We start from the raw sequence: 13,920 nt of genomic DNA, 5'->3' as shown, positions 1-13,920 counted from the left end.
CAGTGAACTATTCTCGGTCACCCCAGGATTGATTTACAGCTTCATAGGTGGTCACCTCGTGCGTTATAACATACCATAGTGGCAAGCCTGCGACTTTCAGCGAGAGGAATGGTGGAATCACGTTAGACAATATTTGGTGTTATATAGCCATTGACCTATGATTGTACTGACACGTTAAAATTATGTGTTTGATTGTATGAACACAAAGGCAGATTAGGTGGGGTAGATTGTTGCACAGGCGCAGTAGACCGATTATCATAAAACTGGAATGTTAACAGTAAATTCTTTTATGTGCAAAACTCCTGTTGTGCTAATCAGCAAGTAGCAATTCCTGCATCAAAATTACACTTGAATTATGATGCATTCTCGTCAGACTATGACCTTGTTTCACAATTCACGCGTTTGCACTGTGATCGTACGATTCGCGGGAGTGTGTAGGCCTTCAGCTGTTTCCGGTTTGTCATAACACGAAGACAATGCACTTCATAAATTTCACGGATAGTTTTATTAAAATAGTGAACATTTATGTCAATCGCAGCAGTAAGTCCATCACAGAAGCATTATTCAGTTAATTTAAATTCAATTAAATTCCCGGCACATGCAGAACATAAGTTTAAACTGAAATATAAATTGAAAAATCGTGATTGTGTGATGCATTGAAGTGTCGTATATTTCCCGTAAAGTGACTTCCCATCATTCCTAGCGGTAAACAGCTGTGGTGCTGCCAATAATGGCTGTTTGTAAAATGGAAGGACGTCTGCTAAGAATATTTGGAAAAGGTACGTAAATGCCGTTATATAAATTTGTAATTTTGCTTTTACAGCTATAAGTGGATGCATGAAAATTGAAACATTTATATTTTTAGATCTAAATTATTATTTCGAAGATATGCAGGAAGTTACAGCGTTAGTCTTTGTTCATAAGTGTCTTGTTTTGTTTGGTCTTGTCAGGGCCAAACATCGCAGTAAGTGCCATAGGTATTATTTTTGCAGTATTGTTCAGGAGAAGTCGTCCTGTAAATTTTATATTAGTGGAAGTGAATTTGTAACGTCAATAGATTGTATGTTGGTTGTATTAAGTGTAATTCAATGTAACTGTCAATACCTGCTTCGTTTTCTTTGTTGCTTACGCAAGGTTGATTCATAACAAGAAATTTTGTTTACTTTTTGTACTTCGATCACTGAGTGGAACGTAGTGTGAAAAATGCAACATGTAAGCATAACCATAGAGAGGACATTTTCATTCCATTTTTATCTCAACCTTTTATGGCATTAGGAATAAATGGATTATAAATGAACGCAGTTTATAGAATGTACGAATTTCATTTACACTTTCTATTACGAAATGGTTGCGTGACTATTAACATCAGGACTGATCTGCTAATTTGATGCAATTTAGAAACTGAAAGTAATCATGGAAGAATAAAAGGCATTTTGTTGGATGTTATGGAAATAATAATACCTAACTTGATATTCTTGTGGAATTGCAATAATGATGAACTAGTGCATCTAACTTAAAGAATGAAGCCATTTTGAATTTGTGAGACCAGATACGTTCTTAGATCATATATTAATTATAATTATAATTTTATGCTTGGAAATTATTTCAGGCATTCATGGCAGTTTGATATTGATGCTGATCCTGTCTTGGTATGAAGGCACGCTGTCGAAGTAAGTTGTGTTGTTGATGCTTGTGAGATCCCTGCTTCTTCCATCTTCAGCACAAAGTGACTATCCCATAGTCCTTGCTAGTACTCATAATGCACATCCAGTGGGCCATGCGATGGGCGCTTTGACTTGAGGATAGACATACAGTAAGGATCTCAGAAATATCAGGTATACAGCCTACTTCAGCGTGGAACCTTCACCAAGAAACAGTTGGTATAGAATGTGCTTCTTAGAGACTTTGGGTTTCACATGTGCTGCATGCATGAAATACTGTATAATAATTATATGTTTCAGATTTTATTTTTGGTAAATAATTTGTTATTGTCAACATTTTAGCTCTTAAGATGGTTGAGGTTAAATTATTGCAGTTTTATTCTGGAACGATTACATAGTTTGTAGAGAAGTCAGTGTTACATGTTAAATATTTGTATCTATTCAGTATCATGATGTAACCAACCTATCTTCTTGAGTCCACTTTACATTTTCTATTCCTGTACTTACCCATGATACTTATGCCTGGGAGTGAGAATTGTGATACACATTAACGTGTGTGAATGCGTGTATGCCTGTGCACCTGTGTGTCTACATGCATACATGTTTCCTCAATTTGAATGCAGTGTGTGTATCTCCAGACTGGGTAACCTTGTGCTACAAGTCACATTTGGATTGCTTCTGTTCATTTAAATTGACAAAACTAGAAAAGTCTGAGGAATATAACTACAGGTAACAAGAGAAAGCAGTGCCACATCAATATTTGGATGAATCTGAAATTCATATTCTAGTTTTCTGGGTTATGACCACAATAAGAATCTGTGGAAACCCGCAAATTGATGAATTCATGTGTAGTGGTCCGTATGTATCTCAGAAACCTGTTGTTAACAGTATGTAATTTAAATACACTTGTAATTGATTTATTTTTCTTTAAAAATGTGAAGGTTGATTTTGAAATTACTTTTCTGTTACCAGCTTTTTAAACGTAAGCAGATTGTTACATCATCTAGGGTAAAATTCTCCCTGTCTGTAATTAATCAGGCACCACCCCATGAAGAGGAATTGGGGAAGTGGAGGTACAGATCCACAATTCTTAAACCTTTGCACTAGATGGAAATGAGTTGTCAGCTTCACTCCCTGGCCCGTTAACCCCTCCACCTTGGGGGGGGGGCTAGGTGGTTCCCAGAGCCAGTCTGGGTGCTGTGGAGTAGAGAAAAATGTCTTGTCCCTACCTGGAATCGGACCGCAGTCGTCCAGCCCACAGCCCGTTACCATACCAACTGAGCTCCCCTGGCTTCTGTTATAATACGTATCATGTCTAATGAATTTTTGTTAGGTATGCCTTTAAAATACAGTTGCCATTTCCTTATGACCCTCTTACTTCACATGGCAAATCAACGAATTTTTCCAAGATTCTTTTGCAGCTTAATTTTTTATTTGAAACATGGTAATTCTTTAGGTTGGTATGACTTGAGTAAAGGCGCAGAGCATGATGTCTGGATGAAACTGAAAATGTATGGAATTTGCGTAATAAACTGTTACTTGGTGTTTCAAAGCATAGCACAACGTTCTGAGAACTAATTGATTGCTTTCCTTTCACTGCAATTGGAATATTTGATACAAGTAAGAAAAAACTTTAGTATGTATGTGTAATTAATAAAATATGACAATTTGAGAGGCTGTGGTGTTGTTACTGCAGATCAGAGGGATGTATTAGGTATGCTGTGCAGTTGTCCACAGATGGCGTGATATATAATTACGATGTGTCATGACGATCTATGTAGGTACCAGACCGGCTCTGTTGTCTAGTGGTCAGAGTTCCTGCCTACAGATCCAGAGGCCCCAGGTTCGATTCCTGGCACTACCAGATTTTCTGAGAAGTAATGGGTGGCTGGAACGGAGTCCCCTCAGCCTTGTGAGGGTAATTGAGGAGCTATTTCAACGAAATAGCGGCTTCGGTCTAGAAAACGGAGATTAATGGCCGTGGGGATCCATTGCATTGACCACATGCCACCGACTATCCGCAGAAGTTGTCACGAACTTCATCGACAAGCGGCGGTCGCTTGGTTGGTATAGTTCGTTTGCAGACTACAGGCCATGGGGTTTGTTTTTGTTTTTTACGGTTATTACCTCAACAATTTGAGAGACTAAAGTGTTGGTATTACTCATGAGAAGGATTTATGATATATGCCATTGAAATGGCCTCAGGTGGCATGATAGACATAACAAAGTTTCATGATAATCGTTTCGGACAAACCACAAGTATTATTGAGGTTATTATCCCAACAATTTAAGAGGCTTCAGCTGCAGTGTTGGTATTAGTGATATTGAGAATTGATGAAGTACGTCATTTAGGTGGCTTGATGTGACATGATGTATGAAGTTCCATGATGGTTGGTAAAGGCATGCAAGCAAAATACTTTGCGTCAGCTATTTGAGATGCTTCGGTATTGGTATTACTGACAGGAATGTTTTATGAAGTTTGCCATTGGGGTGGTTTCAGGTGTCAGAATAAGTGTACGATGTCTTAACGATGATTGGTTCATGAATTCAAGTAACATGAAGTACCTCAATTATTTGAGAGGCTGCAGTGTTGGTACTACTGACCAGAAGAATCTATTAAGTACGCCATTGAGATAACCTCTTGTGGCTTGATATACGTACAAAATTTCATGATGATTTGTACAGGCCTCTCAAGCAAAATGAAGGTGTTGCTTCAGCAGTTAGAGAGGCTGCAATATAGGTATCACTAATTCAAGGGATTTATAAAATATTCTCTTTTGATGGTCCCAATTGGCATAATATCCATAAGATGTCTTATGATGGGTTCATGCAGTCAAGCAGTTTTAAGGTTTAATAGGCTGTAGTGATGGTACTACTGATAAGGGATATGATGTTGATAGTTCAGGTGGCATTATACATGACGTTATTTGGCGGTCAGTTTAGGCAGTCAGCTGGAACTGAGGTTACCTCAACAATTTGGGAATCTGGAGTGTTGGTATTGCTGATGGGAGGGATTTATGAGCTATGCTGTTGATATTTCCGCAGAAGGCATGATATACATACTATGTTTCATGACAGTCAGTTCAATTTGAGAGACTTATGGAGCTGAGCCCTTCTTGAGGAAAAGCCAAATCTGCAGCTACTCAAGAACTTCCCTGCATTTTATGGAACCCGAAGGTTCATTACCGTGTTCACAAGAGCCCTCCACTGGTCCCTATCCTGAACCAGATCAATCCAATCCATAGCATCCCATCCCTCTAAGATCCATTTTAATATTGTACACTCACCTGGCCTTGGTCTTCCCAGTGGTCTCTTTCCTTCTGGCTTTCCCACCAATATCCTATATGCATTCCTCTTCTCTCCCATTCGTGCTACATGCCCTGACCACCTCATCCTCCTTGACTTGATCATTCTAATTATACGTGGTGCAATCCAAAAGTTCCTGAAATATATCAATAAAAACTATTACATCTTACCTAGAGCTTATTCTGCACCATCACCTTCAAAGTAGTCCCCTTGGGAGTGCATACACTGACCCCAGCGTTTCTGCCACTTTTGAAATACATCCTGGAGGTCTTTCTTTGTTAGGGTGTTTAGTACCGTCTGCGTTTCTGCTTGAATTTCCTCAACTGTATCAAATTTTCGCCCCTTCAACTTGATTTTCGTCTTGGGGAAGAGAAAGAAGTTGTATGGAGTTAAGTCTGGTGAGTACGGTGGGTGGGGAACAACTGCCATCTTGTTTTTAGCAAAATATTCCTGCACAATGTAAGCCTTATGCGGTCGTGCGTTGTCATGGTGGAGTACCTAGTTGTTTGTGCTCCACTTCTCTGGACGTTTTCTCCTCATGTCCTCCCTCAAACGCCTTAGAACATCGTGATAGAACTCTTTATTGACTGTCTGACCCGGAGGGACGAACTCCTTATGAACAGTCCCGTCAATATAAAAAAACAGATCAACATGGACTTAATGTTGCTCTTGACTTGTCGAGCTCTTTTGGCCGAGGTGAAGAAGGGCTCTTCCATTGTGACGATTGCTGCTTACTTTCAGGGTTGTAGCCATAAACCGAACTTTAGTCACCAGTGACAACCTTCGAAAGAAAGTTTGGATCCTCTTGAAGCTGTTGTTCAAGTTCCCTGCAGACTTCCAAGCGATGCTGCTTCTGTTCATTTTGCAGCAGTCGTGGCACAAACTTCACCGCAATCCTCCTCATGTTCAGTTCCTCTGACAAAATTCGTTGACATGTACCATAACTTAGTCCCAAGGTGTTACAGAGGTCTTGGACGGACATTTTCTGGTGTGGTGCCAGTTGACAGCCGTCCCAAACGATCGTCATCAGCCGATATTCGGCCATCTTTGAAACGCTCATACCAGTCATAAGTTATGTCTGGCCTAAACTGTTGTCACCAAATCTTGCTTCAACATTTGGTGTGTTTCTGCAGCGCTTTTCCCAAGTTTAAAACAAAACTTTATACAGACACGCTGCTCTCTCAGGTCAGCCATTGCAAAACCGCAAACTCACGGAAACACAACAATGGAAATATGTTCACCAACAATGAATCCAACCACTCAACTTGACGCTGCTTGCCACACTGATTCAAGAAGGGTGTGTGGGGAGACACCTAGCGGTATTTCGATGTACTCATAACCATTCGCGCGAAAAATTCAAATTTCGGGGACTTTTGGATAGCACCACTTACTTGGAGAAGAGTACATGTTATGAAGCTCCTCATTATGCAGTTTTCTCCAACCTCCTGTCACTTCATCTCTCTTCGGTCCAAATATTCTCAACACCCTGTTCTCGAACACTCTCAGCCTATGTTCCTCCCTTAATGACAGAGACCGAGTTTCACAAATATTAAGCTTATTACCTCTAAAATTTGAGAACATGCAGTCTTGTTATTACTGTTGGAAGAGATTTATTAAATGGCTTTATGGCTCCATGTGACATACATGTTCATTCATTTCCTGTACATCAATTGATGTACATTGAATGTATGTTTAGGTTTCAGTATTTTATTGTCATAAGGATATTGAAGACGTTCCCTGGCCACCTACCATTATCTTATGGCACCTATGGTATCACAAGGAGCTTTGACATGACATGTGGCAAAGAAGTGCCACTTTGCAGCAATTCCAGAATTGTTCATATGATTACTAAATTGACAAATTTATTTATTTTCCTAAACTGTGATGCAGCTCCATCACTGAAGTAGAATATATATCTTTCATGTTGCTATTCACTGACTTAATGTACTGAATCAGATACTTCTGAAAAGAAAAAATGTTTACCTGTAGTACTTGAGCAGATACTGCTTCATGTCAATATGGAATATGTTATCCTAGATTACACACCCAAGATGCTAAGGTGTTCCAATGATTGGAGAAGTTTTTCCATGAGACAGGAAGTGTATAACACCTGTGGCACATGTGAATGCAGGTTGTCCATGGACTGTATGGACACCAACCGGTGAAGGTACTATAACTGCAGCTGTGGAAAAGCTCATGCGATGTCACATGAGAATTTGGGGTATTCCCATAATACTTCATGATGATCAGTTGCTTCCATACCACTACTTGTGGAGGGCACAAATGTTCCCAGATGATTATCCTATACAGAAGAAATTTTGCAATTGGCTGTGACACCAGCACACTGCAGATGAGCTATTTTTACATTACATTCTGTGGACAGGTGAAGCATGTTTTCACATGAGGGATTGTTCAATGTCCACAACAGTCAGCTCTGGGTATGGGATAATCGTTATGCTGTTCAGAAATGTAGGTCTGTAGTCCTCTCCAGCATCAGCATTTGGGCTGGAAACATCAGGGACGTTGTTGTTGTCTGCTGACAGCTGGACTGCTAAACAGTATCGTGATTTTCTGGGAACATCTGCCAGGTCTGCTTGAAGATTCACCACTAGCTGCAAGACAGGTTGTGGTTTCAGCGTGTTTCAGCTCCAGAGTATTATGGGGAAGATGCTGGCCGTGGTTGAGCACAGCATATACAGGAGGATGGATTGGATGTTGATGTTTGATTACATGGCCTCCCCAGTTGCTGGGTCAAACTCATTGGATTCTTTTCTGTGTGGCACCAGAAGGAGCATGTTTATACAGTTACAGGATTGTCAAGGTCTTGTGGTGAGACATCAAGCAGCATTGACAGCAGTCAGTACCAACATATTAAGATGTGGATAGGATCCTGTGATTATTCTTTTTATTCAGTGTAGTGACAAGGCTGCAGTCTGGACAGTCGAGGAATTGGAGCTTGATTCCTGGCAAGAGGACTTTCTTTTTCCCATAGCATCCAGATCATCTCTGGGGTGCATATCCCTGTATACAACAGGTACCACAGGAGTATAGTGATAAATCCATTTTGTGCTAGGGTTTAGAATGGTGGAGCTGTACTTACACTCCCCTGTGTCTTCTTGGCTCAGTGGTTAATTAATTAAGCATAAGAATAACTTCGTATTTTTACTATGCTGTATTCTCTGGTCAAGTAACCTGAAAGCAGTATACAGCATGAGGCAGCTTTCTTTAAGTTGACTCCTCCTCCAGTGACTCCATTCTCTCAAGCAACTCATAGTATTTCCAAATATTAGAGCAGTATATCAGATTTTCCTTACACACTCTTATTTTGAATGTCATAATTGTGTGAGGTGAACTACATTTTTTAAGGAAGTATATAAATAAATTTATTTTTCTCTTGGGTTTTTACATTTTCAAAATGATGAGTTTGTCAGGAATGTAATTCTGAGGTTGGGTAAAGACTGATTAATATAGTTATTTTTCATACTAATCCAGGAATTTGTTAGTCTTGTTTAATGGGAATTGTATTTTTTACCTAACAGTATTGAGTAATGAAAAGTTGCTCATTATGAGTAAAATTGTGGTGCTGAGCCTTATTTGCAGTTACAAAATTTAAACTGTCATATAAATATTCTATTATAGGGAATTGCTCAGTGTTACAGCATATCGTAAATTTCATTAGTTGCTATGACATGAATCCAAGTTGGCTGCTTTTCGCTTCTTGACAGAAATTATGGAAAGAAGGAACGTAACAAGTAGTTTGATTTTCTTTTCACCCAGATGATTGACTAATTGGCTTCCGATTTTATTTGCACTCATTATGTGTGGCTGTAATCATAGTGCAGAAATCAGACTGCAGTTTGAAAAGTTTGGCAACTTACATACTCCAGTATTTGAGTAAAAGTATTTAGCAGATACATTCCATGCAGTTTTGTATGCATCATTCCCACATGTTGGTGTAGGTGGTGGTAATGGTGGTAATGATGATGATGATGATGATTTATGGGAAATAAAAATTACTTCTTGCAGGCAGAAACTCTTTGTTTTAACAGTAATCATACTGCATAACGTAAGAAATTATTTTCCTTCAATTTTTTTAAATATACACCATGTAGTGTAGTTGGTTGAGGCACTATGCTACAAACTGGAAGGTCGTGGGATTGAATCCCGATGAGGTGGATTTTTTCAATTTACCTAATCCTTCCAGCTGCACTATGACCCTGTAGTCGACTCAGCCTCTAACAGAAATGAGTACCAGGAATATTCTGGGGGCGTAAAAGGCAACCTGCATGTAAGGCTGACAACCTTACCGCCATCTGTGAGCTGATTGTCTAGAAGATGTGGGAGCCTCAACATCTCACAACCCTATGGGCCTCCATGGCCTGTTAAGGGGATGCCTCTTTTTATACACCATATCAGCAGATTTTTCAAATAAGCATTGCAGAATATAAATAAAACCAGTTTCTCATGTTATGTACCTGACTTGTATGATGAACCGTTCTTGACAGAATGAATATAATTTGATTTTAACTCATAACGTAGGTGTTACTTAGACATTTTTTCTTGACAACTTATACGAGTACTACAGACCCTCCAGTACCAGATTTTATTAATATCTACATAGTAATTTCAGAGAGAGGTAAACGTGAACTGTCCATTATGCTTTAATTTTATGCATTTTGTTCACATTTTGAACACAAAAACAAGACAGTAACTTAAAATCTTGGTAGTGACATCTGTCCTGTACCAGATATAATAATGGTTGAACATCACTAACTGTTGCCATTGCTCTTTTTGTGGTGACACAGTGCACTACCATGTTGCTCTTTATATCCTTATATCCCTCTACTGGGTGCTGCTAGTAGTGTTAAATCGAGTCGATTAAGATGTGTAAAACATACAGTATACAGGAAATAGAAATATTTGATTATGTAAGTAATTGAAAGATATCCTAGGCACTTTCTTTATTTGCTGTGACTTCATTAGTGCTTATATTTGTGTTTGGCTGCTTTTCATTTATGGCAAAGAGCATGTAATTTGCATAGAAAATTACATAGCACGATACTTCATAATGTTTACTGTGTAGATGGTATGGTTACAGATGTGAAATGGAAGGGGTTGAGAAGGTGGTACATGTAGCATATGAAAGAAATGTGAAAGAAAAATAATTTTGTTTTGAAAAGTAATGGAGAAGTCTGCATGGGGGACAGGGTGTGAGAGGGTGGATAATGTTAAAAGGGATCTAAAGGAAATAGGTTTTGGGATCTATACTGACTAAAGAGATACGGTGGCTGGCTTTTGTGATGATGAAGTTGAACCTTAGGATTTCTAAACAACAAAAACTTCCTTGAACCTTTATGATTCATGAGAGAAGTGCTATAATGTTATCACTGAATGTGGTATGCTAATGAAGCTCTGTGTGTGTAATGAAATTTCTCAAAAATGGATTGTCACAGTTTTGTATATGGTATAGAGTATAGAACAAAAATAATCTTGTGCAGTCTGTGACATCATGGTAGAGCTAGTTTTGAAAACAGAGCAAGTCTCTGAAACATTGGTTTTTAGCTTGAACATGACATGGGTGATAACCCAAGGAGATTATTGCATTTAGTCACCATTAAATCTTAAAGATACAGATTTCACTCAGTTCTACATTTTGTGTTGAAATGTTTTCTTCATATGGTGTATATTTATCTAAATTTAATGAGAAATAATTGTTGACTCTGCAGTGAGATATCTGTAATGAAATTCAAGAGTAGATTTTGTATCTGCAATGAATGAACATCAAGGCCAGTAAGACATACAAAATAGCAAAGAATGTGCATGGAAAATATATGTACTTCGTTGGAATATACCATGTGACTCTTAACGGGAGGTGGTTTGTGTTGACATTCAGCAAATTCCTATTGTAGTTAAGTCAACTTTGAACCAGTAATTTTCCAGGAATTAATGTTACTGTTGCAGACATACCCCTGCACACAGCAGATGGAGGCAAGCACCACATATGAAGTGCAACAAGCAGGATCCTAGCTCATAGCAGGACCTCCTTCGGGAGTGAAGTGAGAGTGGGCAGAATGTTGTACGTGTTCCATGTAGACACAGGAAAGATGAAGACTTTTGACATGAACCTGGCTGTGGAGAGGTGAGTTCTGTCTTGTATTCAACAACCATAATTTGAATGAAGGCCATATAACATTAACTTCATAATTCTTTAGTCTGAACCATGCCTAATATTGCAGAATGTAATAATGTCAAATGCCTCTCATACACATAGCTTATGAAGGGTATTTAAATTGACTGGTCAGATAGTGTTATGATTCAGTAATTTTAACTGATGTACAGAGCTTATGCGTGATAAATTGTTGCATGAATATCTGTAAAGCTAAATGAACTGGTGTCCTTGTTTGCAGTGTGGGTCATGTACGAGTATCTTACCTGAATTTATGTGACTTCAGTGTAAAACAGCTCCAGGATGTGATTGAGAGAAGCTGTGGCATCCCTGTGGAGAAGCAGGTGCTCCTGGTGAGTGGTGGGGAGGCTTTAGATCCAGCAGCTCGTGTGTGCAGCTACTCTGCTGGGACTGATACCAACCCCATCTACCTGTTCAGCAAGAATACTATTGAGAGTCTCACCCCACCTGCTCTCAGCATTGACTTTGGTCCAGGTATTGTGTAATTCCTTTTTGTGTTTCAAAGATTAGGTCAGTTCTTTGTTCCAACTTCTTGTACACTTCTTGGCCTTTTCAGACTTCTACTTTTTGGTTGAAATTGGATGCCCCTTTTAGGAATTTGTTTATTCATGTTATGAGCTTGTATTTGGACAGATTCTTTGTCCCACGTAACACACATTGCCAGAATTGCCAGAAGTTTATTTATCAGTAAGGTTTTAATATTGTCGTGTTTGACTTGAAGTTGATTTAGTTCACCTGTCCTTTTTGAATAAAACCATGTTATATTGCATTGTCTATGAGTAGAGGTTTATGGATGGGTCATTTCTATCTGCATGTATTATCAGATGCCTTGTATTCTTTTCTTCCCTTTATTTTCCACTACATATATACTTATGTTTATGATTCAGTTTCATTTAGTGTACTTGATACAATGAGGCAGCTCTCATGTGGGATATAATAGCTGTATGAAGTCACAGTTGAACTCCAATGCATGCTATCCACTTTCTTTGTGTTTGTGGTTTCCACTGAAGTACAGTTATGGAGCACAAACAGGGGAAGGAATTGTGAATGACAACAGTTCTGATATTGATTTTCTACCTGAATCAAGTCCGTTGGAGTTATTACGAGTATAAGAAGGAAATGAAGAAGGCATTTCAAAATCATCACATGACTTGGATCAGCCAAGATTTTCTGAAAGTGGTTGACATCCCTCTGTCCTTCCTTTTATTGCCAATACTGTAGTGCAGTTCACATTACAAGACAGCCACAACCTGTCTGAGAGGCTGGAACATTTTTTTTAACCCTCCAGTATTCCAAAACTAGGTATGAGACATCAATGTAGTAGTGAGCAGTGGTGGTCTGTAACAGTTCCTCTAGCATTCTTACCAGCACAGTTACTATGAGGGTAAGTCAATAAGTAAGTTACAAATGGATATAGAATGTAAACAGATAAGAGTACTGATTTGAAAAATGCTTTTATTTCTCAACATAATCTCTCTGTACATTGAGGCACTTGTCCCATCGTTTCACAAGCCCCTGAAAACCATCAGCATAAAATTCTTTGGCCTGCTGTCGGAACCAGCCGGTGACTTCCCTTACTACATCTTCATTGTCAGGAAAATGTTCAGCTGAAAGATGATTTTTAAGAGGGCCGAACAAATGGAAGTCACATGGAGCAAGGTCGGGTCTATCTGGAGGATGCTCGAGGACTTTCCACTTGTAATTTCGCAGCGTCTCATTTGTCTTGTTGGCAGTAAGGGGACGCGCGTTGTCATGCAAGAGTAACATGCCTTTGGTGAGGAGTCCTGGTCGCTTCCGTTGAATGGGCTTACAAAGTTTCCCGAGGATGTTACAGTAGGAGTCGGCATATATGGTTTGTCCTTGAGGCTGGAATGCGGTGAGCAGTATGTCTTTGTGATTCCATAAGACTGCGAGCATCACTTTCCTGGACGATGGTGTCACCTTAAACTTTCTTTTTGGCAGGTGACGCAGGATGTTTCCACTGCCTTGACACACGCTTTGTCTTGGGCTGGTAATGGTGAACCCAAGACTTTCAGGCTAGCTTGTCATGTCCTTCATCATGGTAGATGCTGTAATGCCAGACCCATTCTTTGCATTTTGTGTTGTGGAGTCAGCATGCGCAGCACACATCATGCACAGACTTTGTGATAACCTAACCTGTCATGCATTATGAGGTAGGGGATGCCATGAGAACAACTAATAGCAGTGGCTGTAGTGTCTATAGTTACCCTTCTGTCTGCTCGGATTAGGTCTTCGACCCGTTGCACATTCGCCTCTGTGGCAATCTCTGTTGGCTGGCCGACACAATGTTCATCTTCGATACATGTCCGCCTTTCAGAGAACTTCTGCACCCAATTGTAAACAGCTTGACATGACAGGCACTTCTCACCATAGATGGGAAGCATTTCTTCATGACTATTCTTTGATTCCATACATTTTGCCCACAAAAATAGCACAATGGCGCTCTGCTCGAGGGTTGTACACTCACTCAGAGGCGCCGCCATCTTGCAGCTGCTGTTTCGCTTTTGTAAACATCGATTGTCTCCTGTTGAATGTCATCAATTGCCACCAGACTAAGGGCGATGACACACAGAGCAGTTGTGCCAGGTCGGCCACAGCCTTGTGAAAAGACACACAATGCTGCACACTGATTCGGCGGCCGCATCAGAAATTGCTGAGAATATATTCAATCTATGGAGTAAGTCTTCAAACCGCTCACTGCACTGCCTGCAGATGACAGGCCGAGTCTGCAAATCTGCCTGACGG

General features: G+C 39.6%; 1 protein-coding gene across 7 annotated transcripts in view; it reads left to right on the top strand.

Annotated features, from left to right (window-relative positions):
• Positions 1 to 702: 702 nt before the first annotated feature.
• Positions 703 to 13,920, top strand: part of LOC111869264 (RB1-inducible coiled-coil protein 1) — an 87,537-nt gene continuing 74,319 nt past the window's right edge. For 4 of the 7 annotated variants that reach the window (XM_023860659.2, XM_023860657.2, XM_023860656.2 and 1 more), the window contains exons 1-3: positions 703 to 779; positions 10,929 to 11,106; positions 11,375 to 11,628. In XM_023860659.2, the coding sequence (XP_023716427.1) occupies positions 11,039 to 11,106; positions 11,375 to 11,628 (322 nt within the window). In that variant the 5' untranslated portion in view covers positions 703 to 779; positions 10,929 to 11,038. Of the gene's footprint in view, positions 780 to 951; positions 1,213 to 3,260; positions 3,282 to 10,928; positions 11,107 to 11,374; positions 11,629 to 13,920 lie in introns of those variants that run through there. The other 3 variants (XM_023860658.2, XM_023860654.2, XM_023860655.2) reach the window with 3 other exon arrangements.

This window comes from Cryptotermes secundus, unplaced genomic scaffold (assembly GCF_002891405.2).
Source record: "Cryptotermes secundus unplaced genomic scaffold, Csec_1.0 scaffold18, whole genome shotgun sequence".
NCBI classification, from domain to species: Eukaryota; Metazoa; Arthropoda; class Insecta; order Blattodea; family Kalotermitidae; genus Cryptotermes; species Cryptotermes secundus.
The sequence above is the reverse complement of the archived record's forward strand: the minus strand, read 5'-3'. Positions and strand labels throughout refer to the sequence as shown.